This window comes from Streptopelia decaocto, assembly GCF_964273445.1.
Source record: "Streptopelia decaocto genome assembly, chromosome: 12".
NCBI classification, from domain to species: domain Eukaryota; kingdom Metazoa; phylum Chordata; class Aves; order Columbiformes; family Columbidae; genus Streptopelia; species Streptopelia decaocto.
In genome coordinates this window covers 8,002,060-8,023,445 of record NC_138667.1, presented here as the reverse complement: position 1 = coordinate 8,023,445, position 21,386 = coordinate 8,002,060, and the positions used below count along the sequence as shown (strand labels likewise).

General features: G+C 40.4%; 1 protein-coding gene across 1 annotated transcript; it reads right to left on the bottom strand.

Moving 5' to 3' along the window:
• Positions 1 to 1,775: 1,775 nt before the first annotated feature.
• On the bottom strand, positions 1,776 to 19,551 carry GFPT2 (glutamine-fructose-6-phosphate transaminase 2). The gene is made up of 19 exons (XM_082063560.1): positions 19,499 to 19,551; positions 14,553 to 14,660; positions 13,849 to 13,947; positions 13,064 to 13,189; positions 12,424 to 12,482; positions 11,799 to 11,933; positions 10,329 to 10,390; positions 8,696 to 8,775; positions 8,291 to 8,408; positions 7,447 to 7,610; positions 6,815 to 6,910; positions 6,618 to 6,715; positions 6,161 to 6,281; positions 5,693 to 5,850; positions 5,442 to 5,556; positions 4,711 to 4,838; positions 3,825 to 3,992; positions 3,233 to 3,394; positions 1,776 to 2,636 (listed from the first exon to the last, which is right to left on the bottom strand). The coding sequence occupies exons 1-19, from the start codon at positions 19,503 to 19,505 to the stop codon at positions 2,592 to 2,594; spliced, it is 2,049 nt and encodes a 682-aa protein (XP_081919686.1). The 5' UTR covers positions 19,506 to 19,551; the 3' UTR covers positions 1,776 to 2,591.
• Positions 19,552 to 21,386: the final 1,835 nt, after the last annotated feature.

The window sequence follows — 21,386 nt, the reverse complement described above, 5'->3', positions numbered from 1 at the left end:
GAGAGGAGAGAAAAATATGTTACAAATAGTTTAGAGAGCTAAGAGAAAATATTCCAGCTCCTTAATTTTGTTTAAAAGCCTAAGTTTAGTAAAAATATGAATTAATTTCAAAAGAAAAGCTATGACAGTTTGTTGTCCTAAATTTGTGCTCTGTAATGTACTAGAAACTCAGAGAGCATTGTTGAGGATGTTATTAACGGATAACCTTCTACCTTTCGGCATTATCCATCTTTATCTGGCATATATTCCTGTTGAAATGAAGTTACCATCAGGTGATCAGGTGGTATTCATCAACACTGCATGAACTTTCTTATAATATCAGCTCTCTGGGTGACCTGCATCTTCCCATGCCCATACTTGAAAAGGGGAAAATAATGTGCTTGCTGTTGACATTAGACATGGGGCCCTAGAGCCTGGGCTGTCCCTGGAGTCCAGGTCCGTTCCAGAGGTTGGATTGGTTGTTTGTAGAGCCTGGGTGGTGTTGGTGCCATCATGTTTAGAGTTGGTATGAATTCTGGAGTTGGGGGTGGTGTGCTTTAGAGCAGGTTCTAGCTCACTTGGCAGGTCTAGAGCGGGTTCTGGCTAACTTATTGGGTCTAGACGAGGTTCTAGCTTGTTTGTTTGGTCTACAGTGTGGTTGAGTTTGGAACAGGAGGTCCTAGAATCTAGTTCAGGGGGTACTTCTGTTTTGTCATCCAACAAGGACTTGTGGTATGTGCTGCTGATTGCAGTTTTGCTGGGTTTTTTGTTTCCTATTTTCAATTTTTTCCTTGCATGCTTTTCTCCCTAATTGTGGCTTTTTTGAGTGGAAGGCCCATAGGATTAGGATCCTATCATCCCATAAAGTGCAGCTCCCCCAAGTTTCTAGCACACTGACTTGTGCTACCTCTGTGGCCCATTAATTTCTCTGGAGACAAAATTGGAAACTGGACAGAGGCAAGATGCTACTTGCTGCTGTCCTTCACAGCAACTGATTGTCTTGCTCTATTGTTGTCTGTTCTATGATTTGTTCTAGACAGACAGTAAAAGGGGCCTTCGCACTAAAACATGTTGGATACTGAGCTACATCTACGTCACATCTAGGTCAGATTAGCACTATGCTTTTCATTATGATTTGGGGTTATAAAAAGTACTAGAGCTGTTTCCAGTAAGAAGCTCCTATTACAACTAGCTAGTGTAACACTTTCAAGCTATTAACCTACATAAGCATTCAAACATCTCCATTTAGAAGCAAACCTGCAGAGGAATCCCACAAAGTAAACTTTACTAGCCCAGGATTTAGTTACTAAAATGCAGAAAACAGAAATTACTGACTGTTTTAAGATAACAAATGAGCAGAGAACTTCATGTGTGTATCTACCTGATTTCTTTGAGCTTTATAAATGTTTCCTACTGCTCTTCAGTTCAGTGTGTAAAGTTCAGATAGTGAAACGTGTTTTTGTAAATATATATCTTAATAAAACAGGGCTTTAGTCCTAGCTTGAAGATGTACTTGGTATTCTCTTATTTGGTGGTATAGGGTGTTGGGTTTTTTTTACATATATTCCAATATCTGTAGTGTAGATACTATATTAAAAGCAGAAAGAACTAACCCAAGAAACAGAGGAAAGAACTCCGATACCAGGATTTAGGCAAGACTAGGGAAGAACACTCTCTCTCCTACTTGGATCAGAGTACTGTGGTGTTGCACCTGCGTTCAGACCTGAGATGAGGAGTCCTAAAGTTAAAAACAAACAAACCCAACCAACACAACTGAAAAAAAATGAAACAAGAAGAATTATATGATCTTTTAATTGCATTTTAACTTCATTGTACGCTCTTCAAACAGAAATACCATTTGCAAGACATTCAGTTCCCTTATTTTGTTGCACTGTACATGTTGTGCAAGTAAGAGCTGGGGTGGCATACAAAACAAAATGTTGCTCTTGCTTTTCAAATATTTAGTTGAAAGAAGCAGAATTTTAGAACGTAGTTGGGAATTTGCAGCCACAGAAGAGCTTTGCAAAAGACTGATTAAATACAAAACACAGATGCAAAGAGGGGAGGGGAAGCTGGAAAGGAAGAGAGACAAAGTTCCAGTTTGAGGCTGAAGTAACAACAAAAAAAACCCCTGACAACTGTACACAAGTGTCAGCACGCTCAGTACTTACACTCTGAGCATTACCCATGCTACAGATAAGTAATGTACTATAAAAATAACTTAAAAAAGCTATACAATTGTAGTTATAAATACTATATCTTTAAAACTAGTTAAGTAGTGTAGGCTAAAAAAAATGTTCACAGTTACTCTGAAGAGAGCTGTACATATATATATATTGCACAGTAGAAAAGTTCATTCAGTATACCATGTGTAAACAATTTTTATCTTCTTTGGCAATTTCAGGACTTAGAAGAATATTTGCTGTGAGCAAAAGCACTTGGGTACAAGGCACATCAAGAGCTTTTAAAGCTGAAAGATAAATCCTTCTGACACTTTCCAGTTAGCACTGTCATTCTCTTTAGAAAAACGTGTACCTATCAGTTCAGAACAACACATTTCTACAAGTGTAACTCAGACATCTGGTGACAAAAACATCAGCTGTTCTTGGATCTTATTCTACAGTAACAGATTTGGCCAAATTTCTTGGAAAGTCCACCTAGAATGAAGAGACAGACTTTCAGTATTTGACAGAGCAATACACACATTCTGCATTTGACAGTTCATTTAGTGTGCTTTTTTCAGACTTCCTAATGAGTTCTGCTTTATTCTAGACACATTAACACACACAAGAGACTACAGATCTGCAGATAATGACTCACTGTTGAATTCATCCTTGCTTCCAAAACTCTCCCAAGAAATACATATTTGTTTTGCACAGAGTGGTTTTCCAAAGCAGTCATCACTACCAACTGACACACCTCGCCAGCATCAACAACCTAAGCTGGATAAAGCACTTAACTATTTTACATTTAAGTGCAATATCACATTTTAAGATCTAGTTATCTGAAAAAGTCCTATTTTCCCTCAAACCAAGCAAATTATCTTTATAATTTTTTTAGAAGGATACCAATTAAAAAAGTATAAAGCTGAAGACTTGTCACTGAAATGCTACCTCTACTACCACAGTCGCTGTAGGCCCCACTACCACAGTTCTTTGTTAGATGTGCCATATAACGGGGTGTCTCACTGTACACTGGTCGGAGGAAGTTCAAAACCGCACTAACTAGAGTGCTAAACATAGAAAGCACTTACGTCGTATCCTCTGAGAACAGCCAGGTGGAACGAAAGCAACTGGAGAGGAATAACACTCAAGACTCCTTGAAGGCAGTCAACTGTATGAGGCAGCTCGATGGTTTTGTAGGCAAATTTTGAGCTTTCTGTGTCTTCTTTGGAACACAGAATGATTGGACGACCCTGAAAATAAAATTTGGCAGTGTTAAGCTGGCTTAGAACTGCTTCAAAATATTGGTCCAGAATGTGCCTGTAGTATGTTTGAAGACACTTAGGTAGCTAACAAATACAACTGCCAGTCTTGCATAATGACTTTTGTCATTCACTGGTTTGTGAGACTCAAATGTTTTCAGCTTTCTGGAGTTTTAATGTTATTCCATTTGCTTCAAAACAAACAAAAAAAGCCAAACAAACCATCCCCCCCCCCCCAGTCAGTTTTCACTTCTGGTGTTAACCTTTAATGGCAACCTACAATGCAGATATAGCATCTTATTTATAACTTAATAATTAGGAAAAATATCACAAATGCATCATTTTTTCTGAGGTACAGTCAGCAGCAATACAACATGAACAATCTCTTTCCCTATGACGTTGCATTAGCTCAACAGCTTACCTGTCGAGCAGTGACCTGTTGCAGGGCATTCTGGCACTTGGTGAAACAAGGATCCTTCATTATCACCATGATTACAGGCATTTGTTTATCTATTAGGGCTAGCGGCCCATGTTTCAGCTCACCAGCCAGGATACCTTCAGAATGCATATAGGTGATTTCTTTTATTTTCTAAAACCAACAAAAAGACAAACCACCCAACATGAAGCTACCAGTAAATGGGATGAGATATAAAAGCCAGAAGAAGCAAAACAGCAAGGCTGCACATCTGACACTTAAATACAGACACACAGTATCAAGATGGTATTTTCAAAGATGAGTTAACAGTGAAAACAGCCAAGCTTGTCTGCTGGGATTTCCAGCAGGCTGCTGGTGGAAGGAGAGCTTGCCCGTGCACCTGCATTTGAAGATAAAGAAATGGAGTAATCAACAGGAATTTTAAGAACCAAAGACCCAGCACAAGCTTGGCTAATTCAGTCTACTTTTAACATTTCAAACTTGTGTGAGAGATTGCTATGGGTCCATTCCAACAGAATGTTCATAATGTGATTTATGCATTCCCTGCATCAGCATCTCATTTGAACACCAGTACATTGTGTTTTTCTGATATTTTCAAAAGGGTCAGCATTTTAAATGGTTTGTTTCTTGTCTTTTTTTAAATAGACTCATTAAAAACTGCATTTATGTGTGAAAGAAACAAGAAACCGGTATTGTATCTAGGTTCACCTTATGTATTTGTTCAATCCAACAGAACTAAATGCTCTTAGTTATAGATAGCAGTTTCACTACAGCAGAATTTAGTTGTAATTAAGTGTTAGAAATAAACTGTGTTGCAGAAGCTACAAAAGCTCATTTGAAATAACATCCAACAATATTAAGAAGTTCCTACCAGAGCTCCTTCCAGACAAGTGGCATAATTATATCCACGACCCATAACCAGCAGTGATCTTTGTTTGTACAGTTCAAGAGCCAAATCATGTATCTTCTCATCCAAGGACAAGACTTCTTTAATCATCTCTGTTGCAGAACATAAAAAGCACATATAGAAATCCCCCCTTTTTTAACTGGAAAAAAATAGTTTGCTTGTAGTAAGATGTTCCAATGAGCTATTACAACAAATATGCTTAACGTAATTCAACCATTAACTTTGCAACTTTGCCTGCGGTTTAAGGAGGTTTTTCTCCAGTCTTATTTACAGTAAGAAATTTAAAGCAACTATCAGTTTAACCAGTGCTCATATCAGTGTTCAGGTCATGAACGCGTGTTTTAAAGTCACCTTGAATTAGTTTCCTTTTATCTACCCTGATTTAAAGTGAAATGCTTTAACAATTTCAAATAATCAATTTAGGAGATCAAGTAATACTGCTCATACAAAACTATCTTATTGTAATGAGAAAACTGAACCCATGAAAATTCTGATCTTCCTGCCAAGTTTCTTGGAAGGGTACTTGTAAAATTGTCAAATAGTGCAGAAACTAAAAGTCCACTTTTCTAGTATTGCCCACCTTTCAGGAGGAGGGGGAGAGTGAAACTTAAGAAAGAAACATCCCAAAGTAGTATTTTACATTGCCCATTAAACAACATCCCCTATCCCTCCTCAGTCCCAAAATATCAAAATACCTGGCAGTGACTTTAGTCCACTAATGATTTCTTGTCTCCTTTTCTGCAGGGAAATCCTATCTTCAGACATCATTAGGCCAAACATTACAAGAGAGACGAATTGGCTCGTATAAGCCTGCAGACAAAACAAACCATTCAGCAACTAGGTCTGCAGAGAGTGAGTATGATCTCAGTTTGAAGTGCTACCATTAAAAGTTTAATTGGATTCCACAGGGGTGATGTATGAAAGTCAAACACTGAGCAGCAATTACCTTTGTGCTTGCCACACCTATCTCGGGTCCTGCATTGATATGTACCCCGCAGTCCGTCTCCCTGGATATTGAGCTTCCGACCGTGTTTGTGATGCCAACTGTTAGAGCACGACGTTCTTTACAGTACCTCAAGGCCATAAGTGTATCCGCAGTTTCACCTGGAAAACATTTACATTTTGCCTTTCGGCTGACAGAGGATAATAATGATTCCTAAAAAGCATGAAAATTCTACACAAGTGTGTTCTAAATAACTGCACTCACACAATGCAAAATGCAACTGAAATCAATATTTCAGCACTCACTCACTATCTATACATTTGAATCAAGTCGGAAAGATTTTTATTCAAGACAAACCTGGCCCATTAACCATCATCTTCCTTTGAAACATGCAACAAGTAATAAATAATTGGATTTTGTATTTCTCTACAGTTTTCACTCCACTGAAGAGAAGCAGTAAGAGCAGCTCACCTGACTGACTTATAAAAAAGCACACGTCATCTCTGAATACAGGTGTGTTTCTATCCAGGAAGTCACTAGCAAGTTCCACCATCACTGGTAATTCAGTTAATTCTTCCAATACTTGTCGAGTCTGTATTCAAGCAGCACACAATATTTATTAATATTGCCACCCATAAAAGTCTTGACATCTTAAGAATGAGTGATAATCTAAACAGATTCTTATTACAAAAGTTGATAATTACAGCTCACTTAGAGCTTCAAAAAATGAGGTGAAAGAAGTTAATTTCTAGCATAGCAGGTAACACCACTGGAGCATTAATAAGGAATGTGGCACCAAGGAAAGCTAAGTAAAAGGGTGAGATGGCTCAATGAAAGGCAAAGTTTAAGATATAGAATAAAAAGCAGATGAAGAGCTGTTGTCTAAAACCCCAGCAACTAGAAGCATTTCAGCTAAGGCTGAACATACAGCTACTGCAGCGTGGTAACTGGTGCCACAGCCAATAATGATCAATCTTCGGCATCTTCTGATTTCTTTCAAATGATCCTTCAGGCCCCCCAGCAGAACTGTGAACAAACAAGCATATCAATGGAGTATGTTGTTTTCTAGTTAATACATGCAAAATTTGCAGGCTTAGTGCAACCTGAATGCCTGTTCTGAGTTACCTGTGCTGCTCTCAAAATTCACCCTGCCCCTCATCGTATTGACAACTGATTCTGGTTGCTCAAAAATTTCCTTTTGCATGAATGCACTGAAGTTACCTGTTGAGAAAAACATTCCACGGTAATATTTAGGTACACGGTTTGCGATTTAAAGCCTATTATAGTTACAAAGAGATGACTTTAAGATGACCTGTGGTAGCATGCTAATTTGACCTTGTTAGCTTAAGCTTAGGAATAAGTGAGAAGAAAGAAGGGACTGGTAGTTCTCTTTATTAGGTTGGTTTCATTTCCCAACACTGACAAAGTAACTGAACCCCTTTTAAAATAAACTTCTCTGTTCCACTTCAGTTCTTAGTTTACAAAGTTTGCCAACAACTACAACAACATGTTAACATTATTTATATTTTCACTCCATGTTGAGATGGAGTATCTAGGACCTTCCCAAGGCTAGAAGTGGGCAGGGTCCCATACTACCTGTCTTCACTTGGTCTTAAAGCTTGGAATTGCCAGCTCACCGTACAAATAATATCAGCTCATTTTCACAACAAGTTGGCAGTTTTCTGCCTTATCTACTACAAAAACATTCAGTAATTATCTATCTTTAATTATACCGATTTACGGATGTTTCAACCCACCCTTCATGATTTGCTGCAATTCCATCTGCAAGGTTTGGATGGCCCGGGAAGGATCATCACTAGCTGAACGCTCAAGACGGTGTATTGAAAGCTTCCCATCAGTTACTGCTGCAATGTCATCATCTTCTAAAAAAATTACTCTGTTGGTGTGCTCAATGATAGCACTACAGTAAAAACAGAAGCAAGACAAACCTGACATGTCAGTCGGAGTTGGTAGCAGCACTCCCCAAAGCGATCAACTACACCACATCACACTTCCAGCCCCCCTTTTATCTTCCTTTTGGATATAACTAGATAGAGCCATCTTAAAGGAAATGGCTCCATCTGCTGCTCCTCCTGCACTCTCACAGGAACCACAGCATCTCACATCAGCAAGCTCCTGCTGATTGGATCTTGCCTTCCAGGGTCTCTGCTGGACCCCTAAGGTCAGGATCTTGCTTCTGAGAGAGACAAACGTGTACCTGATGTCCAGGTTACTGCTAAGTTTGGAACACCACCACTGTTTCCTCCTCTGATAGCTGGATTGAAATGCCCAAACCCAGACTAACCTATATTCTGCCCAAATACTCAGCTGATAGTGTCCATTTGTATGGAACTTACATTCCTACACTGGATTTATTTTACATAGAGACCAGCAATTGACATATATTTACAGTTCAAATGCTGATGTCAAGCCTCCAGAGTTTTCAAGTACCTGAGCCTGTAGGTTTTATTAAATTACCTGGATTGGAAGCTGTCCTATCAGAAGACAATTGTACAGCAGCAAGACAGAATAACATTTCCAGAGCTACCTCACTTCTAAGTAAAAACAATATTTTGAGAAGTATTTAAGTACTCTTACTACCTTGCATCCGAAGCAAAGAAAAATTCTACTGCCTTATCCCCAACAGCATGAAGACAGGTAGAGCTGTCCAGTCGTTTCACTCGGGAATTGCATATGTTCTTCACATTCTCAATGTTGCCTATTAAAGAAATGAGACACTTTAAAAGCAAAAGCAGGTCTGTTCCAGTTAGAGATTATAGACTATACAGGTTCAAGGTATCACGATTACGCAAGTATTTTGGGGAATGGGAATTTTACAAGAACTATTCATTCAGTAGTATAAAAATAAAATATCCTCAACTAAGAAGTTATTTGGGGCACCAGCTAGTAGCTTGATAGTACAAAGACCAATTAACCTAATTTCTAATCATAAAGTAAAAATAATTTTAGCTCTTAAAAATAACGTAATAGGATTTATCAACGTACATGTCCCATATAAAACAGGAATCTGTTCAGTGGAGAGCTTGTACTTGCTTCTAACCCCAATGAGCAATGGACTTCCTCTCCTACAAAGAGAAAACACACAAGCTTATAAAGTTGCATACAAAGAAGTCAAAGGACATCTGTGAAGCTGAAAGGCAATATCCCATCTAGCTTCCCAAATAGGAAGATCCTTCTCAACCCTGATTCTAAAGCCATTAAATGGCAGGAGCTATATAAACTTCGTTTGTTTGTGTAAGATTCACAAAATATTATTATATGAATGAGCATCATACGCCTTGATGATTCTTTCCCCATGAACTACATCCAGGTAGAGGAAAATGTATATGAAGTAGTTGTTTTCCTTCCACTAATTTCAAAACAGCTTAACACAGGCATCACTTTGAATACTGTTTTTAAACAAAGCTTACTCTGCCTCTAAAGTGAGCGAGCAATAAGCTCTGTCACTCTTCACTATTGAAACACTGTTCCACCTTTTAGCCTTTTACACTCAGAAATGTCAACTGCATCTCTGAAACTGTAGAATACTAAGACAATTTTTTAATTATATGTATCATGTGCCATATTGAAGAGCTTCATAAAAAAAAAAAAAACACATACACCACCAAACTCACAGGAATAAAAGAGTAATTTACCCTCCAACACCTCAGATTACAAATTTAGCTTCTCTTAATCCCTTCACTCCTAAAAATCCAAACCTGAGCCACATATAGAATAGTTCACTTCAGAAGATGTTCTCCAGTTAGAGAGGTACAGTTGGCTTTTTCACAATTTTAATATAGCCCTATTTTAGGCCCCAGAAGCAATGGGCTTTTTGATTGTAGTATAAAACAGTCTTTATTCCCAAAGCTACTTCACTTGCTACTTTAATATCTTTACATTTCCTGAAAGTTGTTTTCCAAGTCATAAATAAAAGTAGAACTTATACAGAAAACCCTCATAGATGCTATGACAGCTATAGAACACTATTTGTATAACCTATTAGTATGATGGCTTTTTAGTGAACCTGAACATACTTCTCTGTCTTTATTCAATGTGAAGTAAAATTGAACCCTTTCCCTCCCATTTTACATACAGAAAAACTACTAGCACACTCTTAATACAACTTTAGAAACAGAAGATACACTGAGCTTTTTTTATAGACACACTGTAACAGGAAAAAGGACAGACTATGGGAATAAGGTTGTCAGTGGTACTTTCTTCTGAGTGTGTAATTTGGATGATCTCCAACCAGAAGTGTATTTGCACAACACAAGAAAACATCATCTGATTACTTTTCACTACTGTCTTTGCATCCTCAAAAAGTGAGTAGTCACAGCTAATTTATTAAAAAAAAAAACAAACAAGTAAAAGATTACAGAGAATCAACACAAGCCTCTGGAAATTCTGTGACTTGCAGTCAGCATATCTCAAATTAAGTTATATTTAATAGTCAGCTGAAACGCTTAGCAGAGTTTTGCTGCACTTCACAAGGATTCCACTAGTGCATCTACCTACCTTCTGAGTGCTGGTTAAGTAAGCACTTTAAACATCAGTATTTGGGTCTTTAAGAGATGCTAGTACTATTTTTAACGTAAAAAAAGAGCATGAATTATGTGTAAAACAGACTTTTACTAACCTGGTAGCAACAGCTTCACCCGGGTAATGGATGCTCTTGAAAACCAATGCAAAAGCACCTTCCTGGAAACCATGCAAACAGAAGAGAGGAAGAAAATGCCTGAACAACTTATCTCAATTAGTTGCATCTCATTAAACTGGGGCCCCTCTTCCTGAGGAGGCTGTGAAGGAAAGCTCTTTACTGCTATCAGGAATCTCTCCCTGGAGGGCAGACCTTTAAAGGAATTGGTCAGAGCAGAACAAGCCAACATGCACTTAACAGTGCAAGGGCTGAAGGCTGAGGAGTGCCTCTCTTTACAAATAAAACCAATACCTTCTAATGCATGGTTACAAAAATCTCTGAGATGTTATGGGTAATCAACATGAAAACTGTTAGGCGTTTACTTTTAGAAAGACTTTTAATAAGAATGTGCATGTAGCTGCATTTCATCGTGCATTTTTAGCTAAAATGTCAAAGTTAGTACTTCTAGTTTAAGCAGCAAATTCCCAATAATGTATTAAAAAAAAAAAAAAAAAGGAAAGAAAAACAGAAAATCCACAATACCAGAACAAAAACAGGAACACACAACCAACTACTCTATAGTATTAATGCAGTTTGCAAATTTGAGGAGTATTCCAAAAGCAGGAGCAAAAGCCCCCACCAACTTTGCAAAGAGAAAAGAGATGGTCATGTTCTCTCCTCTCACAGGACTCCAGGCTGAGGCTGCTCTGATCTGTCACCTGAAGTCACCCTTCCCCACAACCGGGTGCCAGCACCACTATTCCCTCTTGACCCACACAGGCCTCTATTGCGTGTGCATTCCAGCCCTGCTCTAAGGGAATCCCACAGAGCTGCTTTACAGGAGCAAGGGAAGGTGAGAAGAGTATAAGAAACTGCAGGAAGGGGAGGGAAAACATCTGCCCGGAGCCTGGGGAAGGAAACAAAGCGAGCTTTCTCCACATTTGCAATGCAGCTATCGAAGTTTTTAAGCGTTGGTATACTAAGTAACAGTAGATTCCCACTTGACAGTTTGGAAACCAGCTACACCATGAATCAGTACAGCTTGTTGATCTCTTTCCAAATATGGGAGCCAAGGCACATTATTAGACAAACTTGAATCACAGCAGTGTTCTAACATGATCAGAATAGCCTTTAAGAACACACTGCCATTTATAAGAGATTTCAACTCCCAGAGGCTCCTACAATTTTAATTAAGCTGCTTTATTAAAAAAATGTGATAACTTCATTTAAACCAACAAACAAAACCTAAACCACCAAACAAAAAACATTGCAATTTAAAAGTTTATCATTGAAAAGCCTTGGAAGTTTCCAAAATTTTAATTTCTTGGTCTATTAAGCACTGTTTAGAGGCCAAAAGCATCATTGGCAGCACCTTCTCAGGACTCCCACAGAGTATCTGAATGCAGTATACTAAGGAACTCCACAAATAGCTTATACTGTAGTAGAGGAAAAAAGGAGCTTCCCACTTACCAACTGTTGAATAACTCTTTCTACCAAGGCTGAAAAACTGGTGTCCTCACTCTCTCTGTTGTCATACATGTATTTGATCAATTTGGGGATTGTTTCTGTATCTGTTTCAGATTCAAATTCATAGCCTTTGCTCTCCTGAAATACCATACAGAAGAGTAAGAAGGCAAGAAACACTGAAGAGCTTTCCAGCTGCCTCCCACCAGAACTGCACAGTAAGACAGACTGCCTGGAACACAATGCTGGACTAGTGGATACATATCACTATCGACAAAATATAAAGACTTATCCTGTCACAGCTACTCTTTCTGAAATATTGTAATAAGACATGTAGTGAGACTTGCTTAGCATCTGTCAAGCAATAAGAGACAGGAGGGATTCCACTCCACATGCCCTCTCCAAGAAGCTGAGTGCAAATTGCTCTCTACTCATTAAGTACTTTGCATTTAGAATATATTGCACTTCATCAGCTCCTGTGTGTTATTATTAGGCAGACTTCTTCATGCTACTACTTTATAGATGATACCAAGACACTTGAATTCAGAGTCCAACAAAGTCATGAAAGATCTGACAGTAGTTGGTGGGGCATTAACATTCTAGTTTTAGAATCAAGTTGCCATAGACTCACCAGAAACTTTCTCAGGTCCTTATAATTTGTGATGATTCCATTATGGATAACAACAAATTCTAAAATGAAAAAAAAAACATATACACACACATCAGTAACAGAAAATTAAGATATTTAACTCAGAATACAAAATTAGAGGGAAAAAAAGCTTAGAAGTACACTAGAAACTATCTGCTATAGCTTTCAGACCTACAGTTTATCATAACATGGACAACAGAAAGCAGAAGATTACAAATTCTGAAGGCATATGGAGATTGTTCCAAATCATCAAGACAGTTTTAACTGACACCCAGTAGAACATCACCAAGTCATCTCAAGTGAAAAACTATATGAAACCTCCCTTTTCCAGCCCAGATAATATTGATGCACTTACATTTTCTTTCTTACCTTTTAAAACACGAATGTTGGCCTTTGACTAACTTGCATCAGTTTTCAGAAACCAGACCTCATTAATCTTTTACAGTTTTACTTTAGCCTCACAAGAGGCTATTTTATTGTTAGAGTGTCTAACCCAGATAGAATAGCAACAGCTTAGCCCTAGTATAAAAGAACAGATACCATGACGCTCGTAAGAAGAGACTGCTTATGTACTATGTGGGTTCAACCATTTCAGATTCATCCAGTTCCAGAGATTACATACCATTCCTTTTATCTGATCTCTGAGGATGACTGTTTATTGCACTTGGTACTCCATGGGTCGCCCAGCGGGTATGAGCAATTCCAAAATGTGTTTCAAAATCTGCTTTTGAATCCAGGTCATCTTGTTCTATACACAAGAAACTCAGTTTACTGACTATTTAAAGTTGAGTTGCACACACACATAACTAGTAAAACATGAAGAGAATTCTTACAGTTATCTTCTGGCTTTCTTTTAAACCATTTGCTTTCTTTACATTACACTTCAGATAGTTCAAGCTACTGCTGTTAAAACGTTGTTTGCCAAGACTTAAGCATTTTCAGCCAATACCAACAGCTAACAGAGCACATCACTACAAATCATAACGTAAACGTATTAAAACACAACTTCAGTTCTTCAGAGATGGAAGCACTGCATAAAGCAGACTGTGAAGACAGCCAGCTGCTTAAATGGTTGTAAATTCTGTCAGAGTCCATGTTTTGACGTTTCAGCTACCAAGCACAAAAATCTTCCCAGTAAAGCACAAAGGGAGCCCAGGTCTTGAACAATGGAGCAATCAAAAGAGGGAAGAGCAGGCTGATAATTTCACAGCACTACACCTAAAGATCAGCTTGCTTTTCAAGTGCAGATTTGGGGGGCACGAATAATTTAACTGCCATTGGATTATACCATGCAGTTACTTCTGGTACAAAACCATAACTGTAATTTCATGGTCTGACTTTCTGCTGAGATGCAGATAATATCCGACTCGTAGACCAAAGTAAAGGGGTAATTTTAAAGGCACTTACTGTACAACTCTTCTTCCAGGGCCTTTACTTTTCCTCTTTTCTTAACCAGTTTGATGAACCTTTCTTTATCTTCATTATTATTTCCATCAATTGCTACTCCTACAATGCAGGTGTTATTTAAAGCACAAAATTCACTGGATTAAAAAAGGCTGAGAAAATCCATACAGACAAGCACACACTAGTGAAACAATTATTTTTAAATTATCCTTCAAAGGGATAGGCTTGAAGTCTGTCGCTATGTCTGTGTATGCTCAAATCAAACCAGATAAAGTCTATATCCACTGCATAGATGAAAATACGCATGAGCCATCTCAAATTTTGCTCAAGGATAGACTGATATGTTTTGCCCAATGAAATCAGCCAACTCAAATTTAAAGACAAGGTTAATCTTCCTCATCCTTTCACTGGGACTCCCATGCACAAAAAAGGCTGAGGCACAAACTACATGACCCTGTATGGAGGTCGCCTTCCCCATGCCCGGTTTGCTTTGCTTAGGTGAACTAAGCTTCAACCACCATCTGATTAAAGAGCTAAACAGTCAAGTCCTGAGGGAAGAAACTCCAAGAATCAAGGTAATTAGTTCTGATATTTTAACCTGCAGGATAAAAAAAAAAAAATCCAATAGGCAGAAGTTGAAAGTATCCAGAAAGTCACATAAGCAGCTATTGGTTGCTAAAATGAATTTATTGCGTTAATGTACATACCTGCAGAGTCATACCCTCTGTATTCCAGCCTCTGTAATCCTTTTATCAGGGTTTCAAATATTTCCTTTCGAGTCCGAGGCACTCTGTAGTTTAGATAAGCAAAAATTCCTGTTCAAAGAGAAAAGAGGAAGGGGGTGAAAGAGAGGCAAAGATATTTTTTTTTGTTTGAGTTTGCATCCCTTCAACTCATTTTAAAGGGTCTTAAAAACCAGTATCACAGCGAGGTCCTAGGGGGATCCAACCTCCTCTTTAGTACAATTCTTCCTACTGGATTTTTAAATGGAAAGAATTCAAATACAGTAAAGGAATCAGGACCCTTATTTTCACCACGCAACACAGACGCTTTCCTGGCCAGTTTCACTCCCCTCCTGTTACCTACCAAGAGTTAAACAGTTGAGAGAGCCTAAAAAAAATAAAATCTACTTTTCATGAAAACCGCAGATGAAAACGGGAACATTGTGATCTATTTCATATCCAGATCTAAACCCAGACATTCAAAGAAGGAATATATTCACCAGTACTAACACAAGGAGACTTTTGTAATCGAAGTCATGGCCTTAAATACCCACGGGTAGGTACGACGCACAGCATCTATTTCTGAAAAGCTCCAGCTTAATCCTGTATACAACAGTCACTTCAGCAACAAGAAAATAGAGAAGAAAAACATAAAGAAAGGGTAGAAGTCAAAAGGATAGGACAACAAAGGAAAGAAAGAGAAGACACAAAACCAGGGTCACCCAAAAACCATGCGCTCCCCCTTTGTGCCGCCTGCCAAACCCGGCTGGAGACACCAGATCCCTCTGCTCACCCATCAGGTCAGTGCTGGCACAGCCGCCGGGGCAGGGACATGAACTCCCTCCTTGTCTGCTGGGCAAACAGGGCCTGCAAGAGTCTGCAGCCCTGACCCCTCTGCTCCTCAATACACCAGTCATCAACCAAGATCAACCAAGACATGGCTTTTTTAGCTTTGAGGATGGTTTCCCCCCACCCCAATTTGGTTGCTTTTTTTTTTGAAGGCTATACTACACAAGCGTTTTTTTCATTAGAAAGAGTTTGGGTGTGCTGTTTTATCTTTAGAAAAGGTGTAATAAAAATGTCACCTGCAAAGGAAAACACAACCATTCCTTTGCCTACTGCTCTTGATAGGACTTCTGCGCTTATAAGGATAGAATAGGCCTTTTTATTAAGTCTCATCATCTGTACCCCAATCAAATAGAAGCATCTAATTTCACTGTTTCAAGAGTTTCTCCAAGCAACAAGTCAGGACTGGAGACTTCAGTGAGCAAAAACCAGACTTAAGAGTTCAACAGATAAGCAGTTCAGACAAGCAAGTGTTTTAAATAAAGCCTTTGTTTGAAATTTAACACCCTCTTCCCCTTCAATTAAGGCTTTTGAACTGTAAATGGCTGTTGTGAAGAAGCTGTTTAATGATACACCAGTAAATCTCCCTTATAAATATTGCTGCGAATCCAGTTACTCCACTGGTCTTAAGTCATTAATACTGTTGATTCAACAGTGAGACTAAAGAGACTATTACACTGTTCTCTGAATTTATCTTGGAAGGATTAAAGGGTGGAAAGCACTTTTTAGCTACACAAGTGAGATTTATGAGGAGCCCAGTCTAATTATTTCTAGAGTGTCCAACATTAATGGAGATATTAAGACAATAGTTGCATTTAAAGAAGTATTTGGGAATTTGAACAGCTAAATACTGTTTTTCATGGACACTTTGAAAAATAATGCCTCAGGTTATATACAGTCACCTTAGACTGAGAGCTTCTTGATCATTTTTCCAGACAGATATTTACCGTTCTCTGGCACTAACCACGAACCTCAAGAGCAGCATTCTTCAATTTCTTCAATATAAATTTCTCAACATCATTCCAAAACATTGCTACACACCTCATTTCACATCCAGCTCTACTTTTTAGGCCAGATTTCACAATGTATTTGAGATGCATCAGCCTTGTATGTTCCATGTGGCATCTTTTACTACACAGAGCTCCAGGAAAAACCTTCCTTCGGGACCATCCTTACAATGCTACCAGTGTGCTGCAATTGTTAAAAAGATCCTTGTTTCCAGGGAACTTGAGCTGTGCTTCCACACACGTAAATTAGGAGACGCAGAAGTCACCAGAGGCCATTTACAATGAAGGCAATAGCTGCAGCCTCACTTCTGAAGGAATATATTATAAACTGTTTCAGTTAAAGGAAATAAATCTTACTCTCAGCACCACTTCTTTAGTAATCTTCTGTTTCATGATTTATCCACTTGCATATTTTCTTCACTACTCGGTCATCATTTTGGCTGGATTTAAAGCACATTGCTCAACCCCTGTAGAAACAAGTTTTGATAAAGACTTCTTGTAGCTTAATTCCATCTGAAAGCAACCCAATATGACTGAACCTTTGTTGAATCATACTTACGATAAGGGTTTTGTGATGCTCAAAGTTACTTTATAATGTCCTCCCCAAGCTATTAGATGCCAGTTCCAGAGCTTCCATCTCTCCTCCCCAAGGAAGACTCAAATGTTCTCTAAGCTAATGCAATGCTGAAGTGATATGTATCAAGTAAGGTAATGTTTATTTGTCAGCACAACATCAGCAACAAAATACTTTCCTAAGTCATACATACAAACATCGAATCCAATGAAAGCATTAAAGAAGTGTTTTACTAGGGCATTGCTCTCTTGACCTTAATGCTAAATCTAGTTTATAATTTTCCATAATTACAGAGTTTGCATAGAGCTAGATCAGTCATGTATGGCTTACCTTTAGAATCACACACTCAGAAGGTTGTTAAATCACTGCTAAAGCCAACTTTAATCAGGTGCAGACACTGACAGCAAGGCTCTCCTTTCACATGCACATCAAGACTTTAGGGTTTCCCCTTCCCCTTCTAAGATTGCAAGCAGAGTGCCAAGAAGAGGAAAAGTTAATTGAGTACTTTTTGTGGGAAAAATCCACAAGAACTCTTGCAATTGCAAAACTTCCCCAAAATCAAGAAGGGGGCAGCCTATACTTGGAGTTTGAACAGAATTAATTATGTTTTTTAAATAAAAGGAAGCCTCTGTTGGGGTAAGCACATTGTTGATCACAGAAACTTAGCTTTGAGACAGTCCTGGTCTCAACTTCATATCCTGACAAAATTAATTTTGATTTAAAAATCATCAGTTTAAGACCACCTTATCCCAGTTTTAAACCTGCACACTTTTGCTATAGCGTCTTCTTACATGTGTGTTAACATCTCAAGGCTGTTTCCTAAAGGGCACTTTTATGGCAGTATTTAATGACCTATGTATTTTCAAAACAAAAAACAATGGGTATAAATCTTCACGTGCTACCTAAAGCCAGGGAAAACATAACAGGACATAATTTCAACACTTAAACCTGGGAAGATATGCAAAAATAAAAACAAACAAAAAAGTAACTTAGAAACTGTTGGTTGTAACCTCAGGAACTCCTGCACTTCCTGGAGCAGATCAACGTAGCAAGGAATACGTGGGACATCTTTCATGATAACAAATGTCACATAAAAGGTCTCCAAATGTTGATGGGAAGAACACTAGCACTGCTCTCCCTGCACTTCATGATCTGCTGCTCTCTTTGCCATTTCCTAATGAGTCAGTTGCTCCACCTCAATACTGTTTTACCAAACTCAGTTAACACCCTCATTTCCCAATCAATATACAACCCAGATAAGCTAGATTTCTGATACTCCCATTACACGTCTCACTGCTTAGTGCTTGCCGCCAATGCCTTTGGTTTGCTTAGGCACTGAGCCAAATCTCGCACCTGAAGGGGTTTTGTTTAGAAGACACGGAGTTTGTCACGTAGAAGCTCAAACGGTATCACCTCACGCTTCCATTCAAGTGAAAGAGGCTTCCTGGACTCCTTGCTCTTTCTGAGGATGTGGAGGCAGGGAAGATACCTCCCTCAGAAAGTCCATTTTTGGGAGCAGCAACTCAACTCACTTTCAGTCTGCATCTCACAAAAGAGGTTTTGTTCACGACAGCTAAGCAGTACAAGCACAAATTTTTCTACTTCCAACAAAAGTATCCTTCCAGAGCCGAGCGGAGCTATCGGTGAAGGGACAGGTAAAGTTTCACTACAATTTTCTCCATAACTAAAGTACATTGCATTAGCAGCTTCTGAACCCATGCTTTTATTTCAATCTGATCCAAAGCAATTGTATACACGATGTGGGTATTATCTTCATTAGATAAAGGAAGGTGAATAAACTCCCATCAGCTAAGAATTAAACTCCTCCACAACCTTTGTTCGAAAACCACAAACTTCCCATTGCCACAGCTGGGAAATGAGTCACAACTAATCCCTTGTCCTGGATTAGGAAAGACAGAGCCAAGGGCATCGAGAAGCGTGTCTATCAGCCCAAGCAGTGATGCACTGAGGCATCTGGACCCGTGGGAAAGGTTAACAGTGCAGTTACTAACACAGACACCCCCGGGCAGGGAACGGGAGGCTTTCCCGTCACCAGACCGAGGGACACGGCAGACACAGAGAGACGAGGCTGCGGGGACCGAAAGGCCCTCACCTTCCCTCAGTAGGAGAGGGCAGACGGAGGAGCTTCACCTTTACCTGCCAGCACCGCAAGAGCCGGTCTTCCCCTTCCCACCCCCACAAAACAGGGTCCCGAAAACCCGCTGTGGGTGCAACAACGTCGAGTTTCCGCAGCCCCGGGACCCGCAGTCACCGCAGAGCAGCCCGACACCCCGAGCAGCCCTTGTCCCGCACCCCGGCAGAGGGGCGGCCGGACGCGGGCTAGCCGCTTTGTCCGGGCACCCCGCCCCTCCCAGCGAACCCCGCACGGCCGGCGGTGAACCCAGCTCCGTCCCGACCAGAGGGAGAAGAGCTGCGGCGGGGCCGGGCTGCCCACGGCCCCTGACGGGCGGCGGGGCCGGGCTGCCCATGGCCCCGTCACTCACCGCACATGGTCGCCCCACACGGTCCGTCCCGCTGATAGGAAACGCTGCTCTCGCCCCACAGCCTCACTCAGCCACCGCCGCCTCTCGGCTCTTATAGCGCGGCCGGCTCGGCCCCTGTCTCCCTGCTCATTGGCCGGGGAGCGCTGCACGGCGGGGGCTGAGCCCGGCACGGAGGCGGCCCGGGGGCGGGGGGCAGCGGCGGTGCGCGCCCAGCTCCCGGCCCAGCGCTGCCCCGGCGGCCGCGCACGCTTACGGGGCTCAACCCTTCCGGGGGCCGCCGAGGGCTGCGGGGTCCGGCGGGCTCCGCACACGGAGGCGAAGCGGCCCGGCACCCCCTCTCCGAACTTGGCGGGGGAAACCGGCCACTGTTGTCCAGCCTTTTCGGCCACAGGCATTTAGACACTGGCGCTCAGCAGCCAGCTCCATCTGCACAGGCAGGACCGAGCACACCTGCGTTTGTGCACAGGGCCAAAGGCAAGGGCCATGGCCTGAGGGACGGCCTGTCCCGCAGTAGCAGACTAAACTGGTCAGTCTGTGTGGTCCGGTCCGTTCCGTTTAATTTGGCAAGAAAGAAACTGCAAATCGGCTCCAGGAGCCTGCTCCAGCCTCTTCTTCCCGGCTGGGCTCCGTTTGGGGGTCAGACACTGTGAGGGAGGCCACAGGCCCTGGGCCGGGCGTCATCTGCAGCGCAGCTCAGCGCAGGAGTCCTGCAGACCTGAGCTTTTATCTTCTGCTGCAGAAACCTGTGATCTCTTATCTCAGAGAGCCTCCTCCGAGCAAAGCGAGCGCCTTGCAGTGTGCTTGGGACTGCGGCATTCACAGAAGTAGCTTGAGTTGCAATTTGAGCATCTTTTTAAAAATACGTAAAGTTTCATGATGATTCAGTCTGCTCAAAGTTTCTCCTTCCTTATTAAAAAGCCTCAAAATATTTCATACAGATGATCCTCGTTACCTCATACATAGTTACTGAAACTCAAGCACAAGGCGTCTTGTTTAAGCTAGGAGTTAAGAGCTCACTTTTTCTTGCATTTCTTTTGTAAGTCATTTTTTGTATAAAGTACTGGTTCCTTCAAATTTCATCACTTTTTGTGTTGATGGAGAGGTTGAATGAAGGATAATGATTGGAACATCATCATTTCAACCACACAAAAAAAAACCCAAGCATTTTGTGCTCCTTTAAGAAAGAGAAACTATGTCTCAATTTTAAGGCAAAAACTTAGATTTAAAATATTTTCAAGTAATAAAGAAAATGTTAAAAGTCTGCTTTAAATTAGTTTATAAGAAGGAATAAATCGTGTTTTCTACTGCCTGTGTGAAACAGCCACGCACACTGTGCTCTGTAAAAAACAATTTTGTTTTCCTTCCCCGCACCCCCCAGAATAAGACCAGACCCATGATCTGTCACCATTTAGTCCCAGCTCTGTCACTGCCTGCTGTGTGACATCAGGCATTTTGACACTTCATTCCAGTTTGTCTTATCTGTTTAGGTTGCTGCGCTCCTGCTCTGAAGCAATCTCTGCTCTCGTTTCCCCCAGTCCAGTCCAAGCGAAGGGGGACATTCCTCATCTCAGCTATGCTCTTTAAGTAGCCTTGCTATTTATGTGAAATTATACACTGTAAAGATAAACTTTTTATTTGTATTCTCCCTGTACGATATGAATTTTAAGTGGTGCAGACAAAGGAAAAGAAGCACTTTTTTTTTTTAAACATCAGTGCAACATTAATTGCCAAAGATCGCAAGTCAGAGCCCAAAATTTCACTCATGCAAGACATTTCATGTTTCCATGTGACATCCCCAGGGAAGAAAACTAAACAAAAATGAGACTCAGCTGCAAGTATGAACTGCATTAGTTAGTGGTTAAAGTGTCACTTTGATAACTTATCAGTC

Coding starts and splice junctions, on each gene's coding strand:
- GFPT2 (XM_082063560.1), bottom strand. Junction 13,190..13,848: donor CCTGGAAGAAGAGTTGTACA/GTAAGTGCCTTT, acceptor TCTTGTGTATAG/AACAAGATGACCTGGATTCA. Junction 3,395..3,824: donor AACAGGTCACTGCTCGACAG/GTAAGCTGTTGA, acceptor TTTTATTTTCAG/GGTCGTCCAATCATTCTGTG.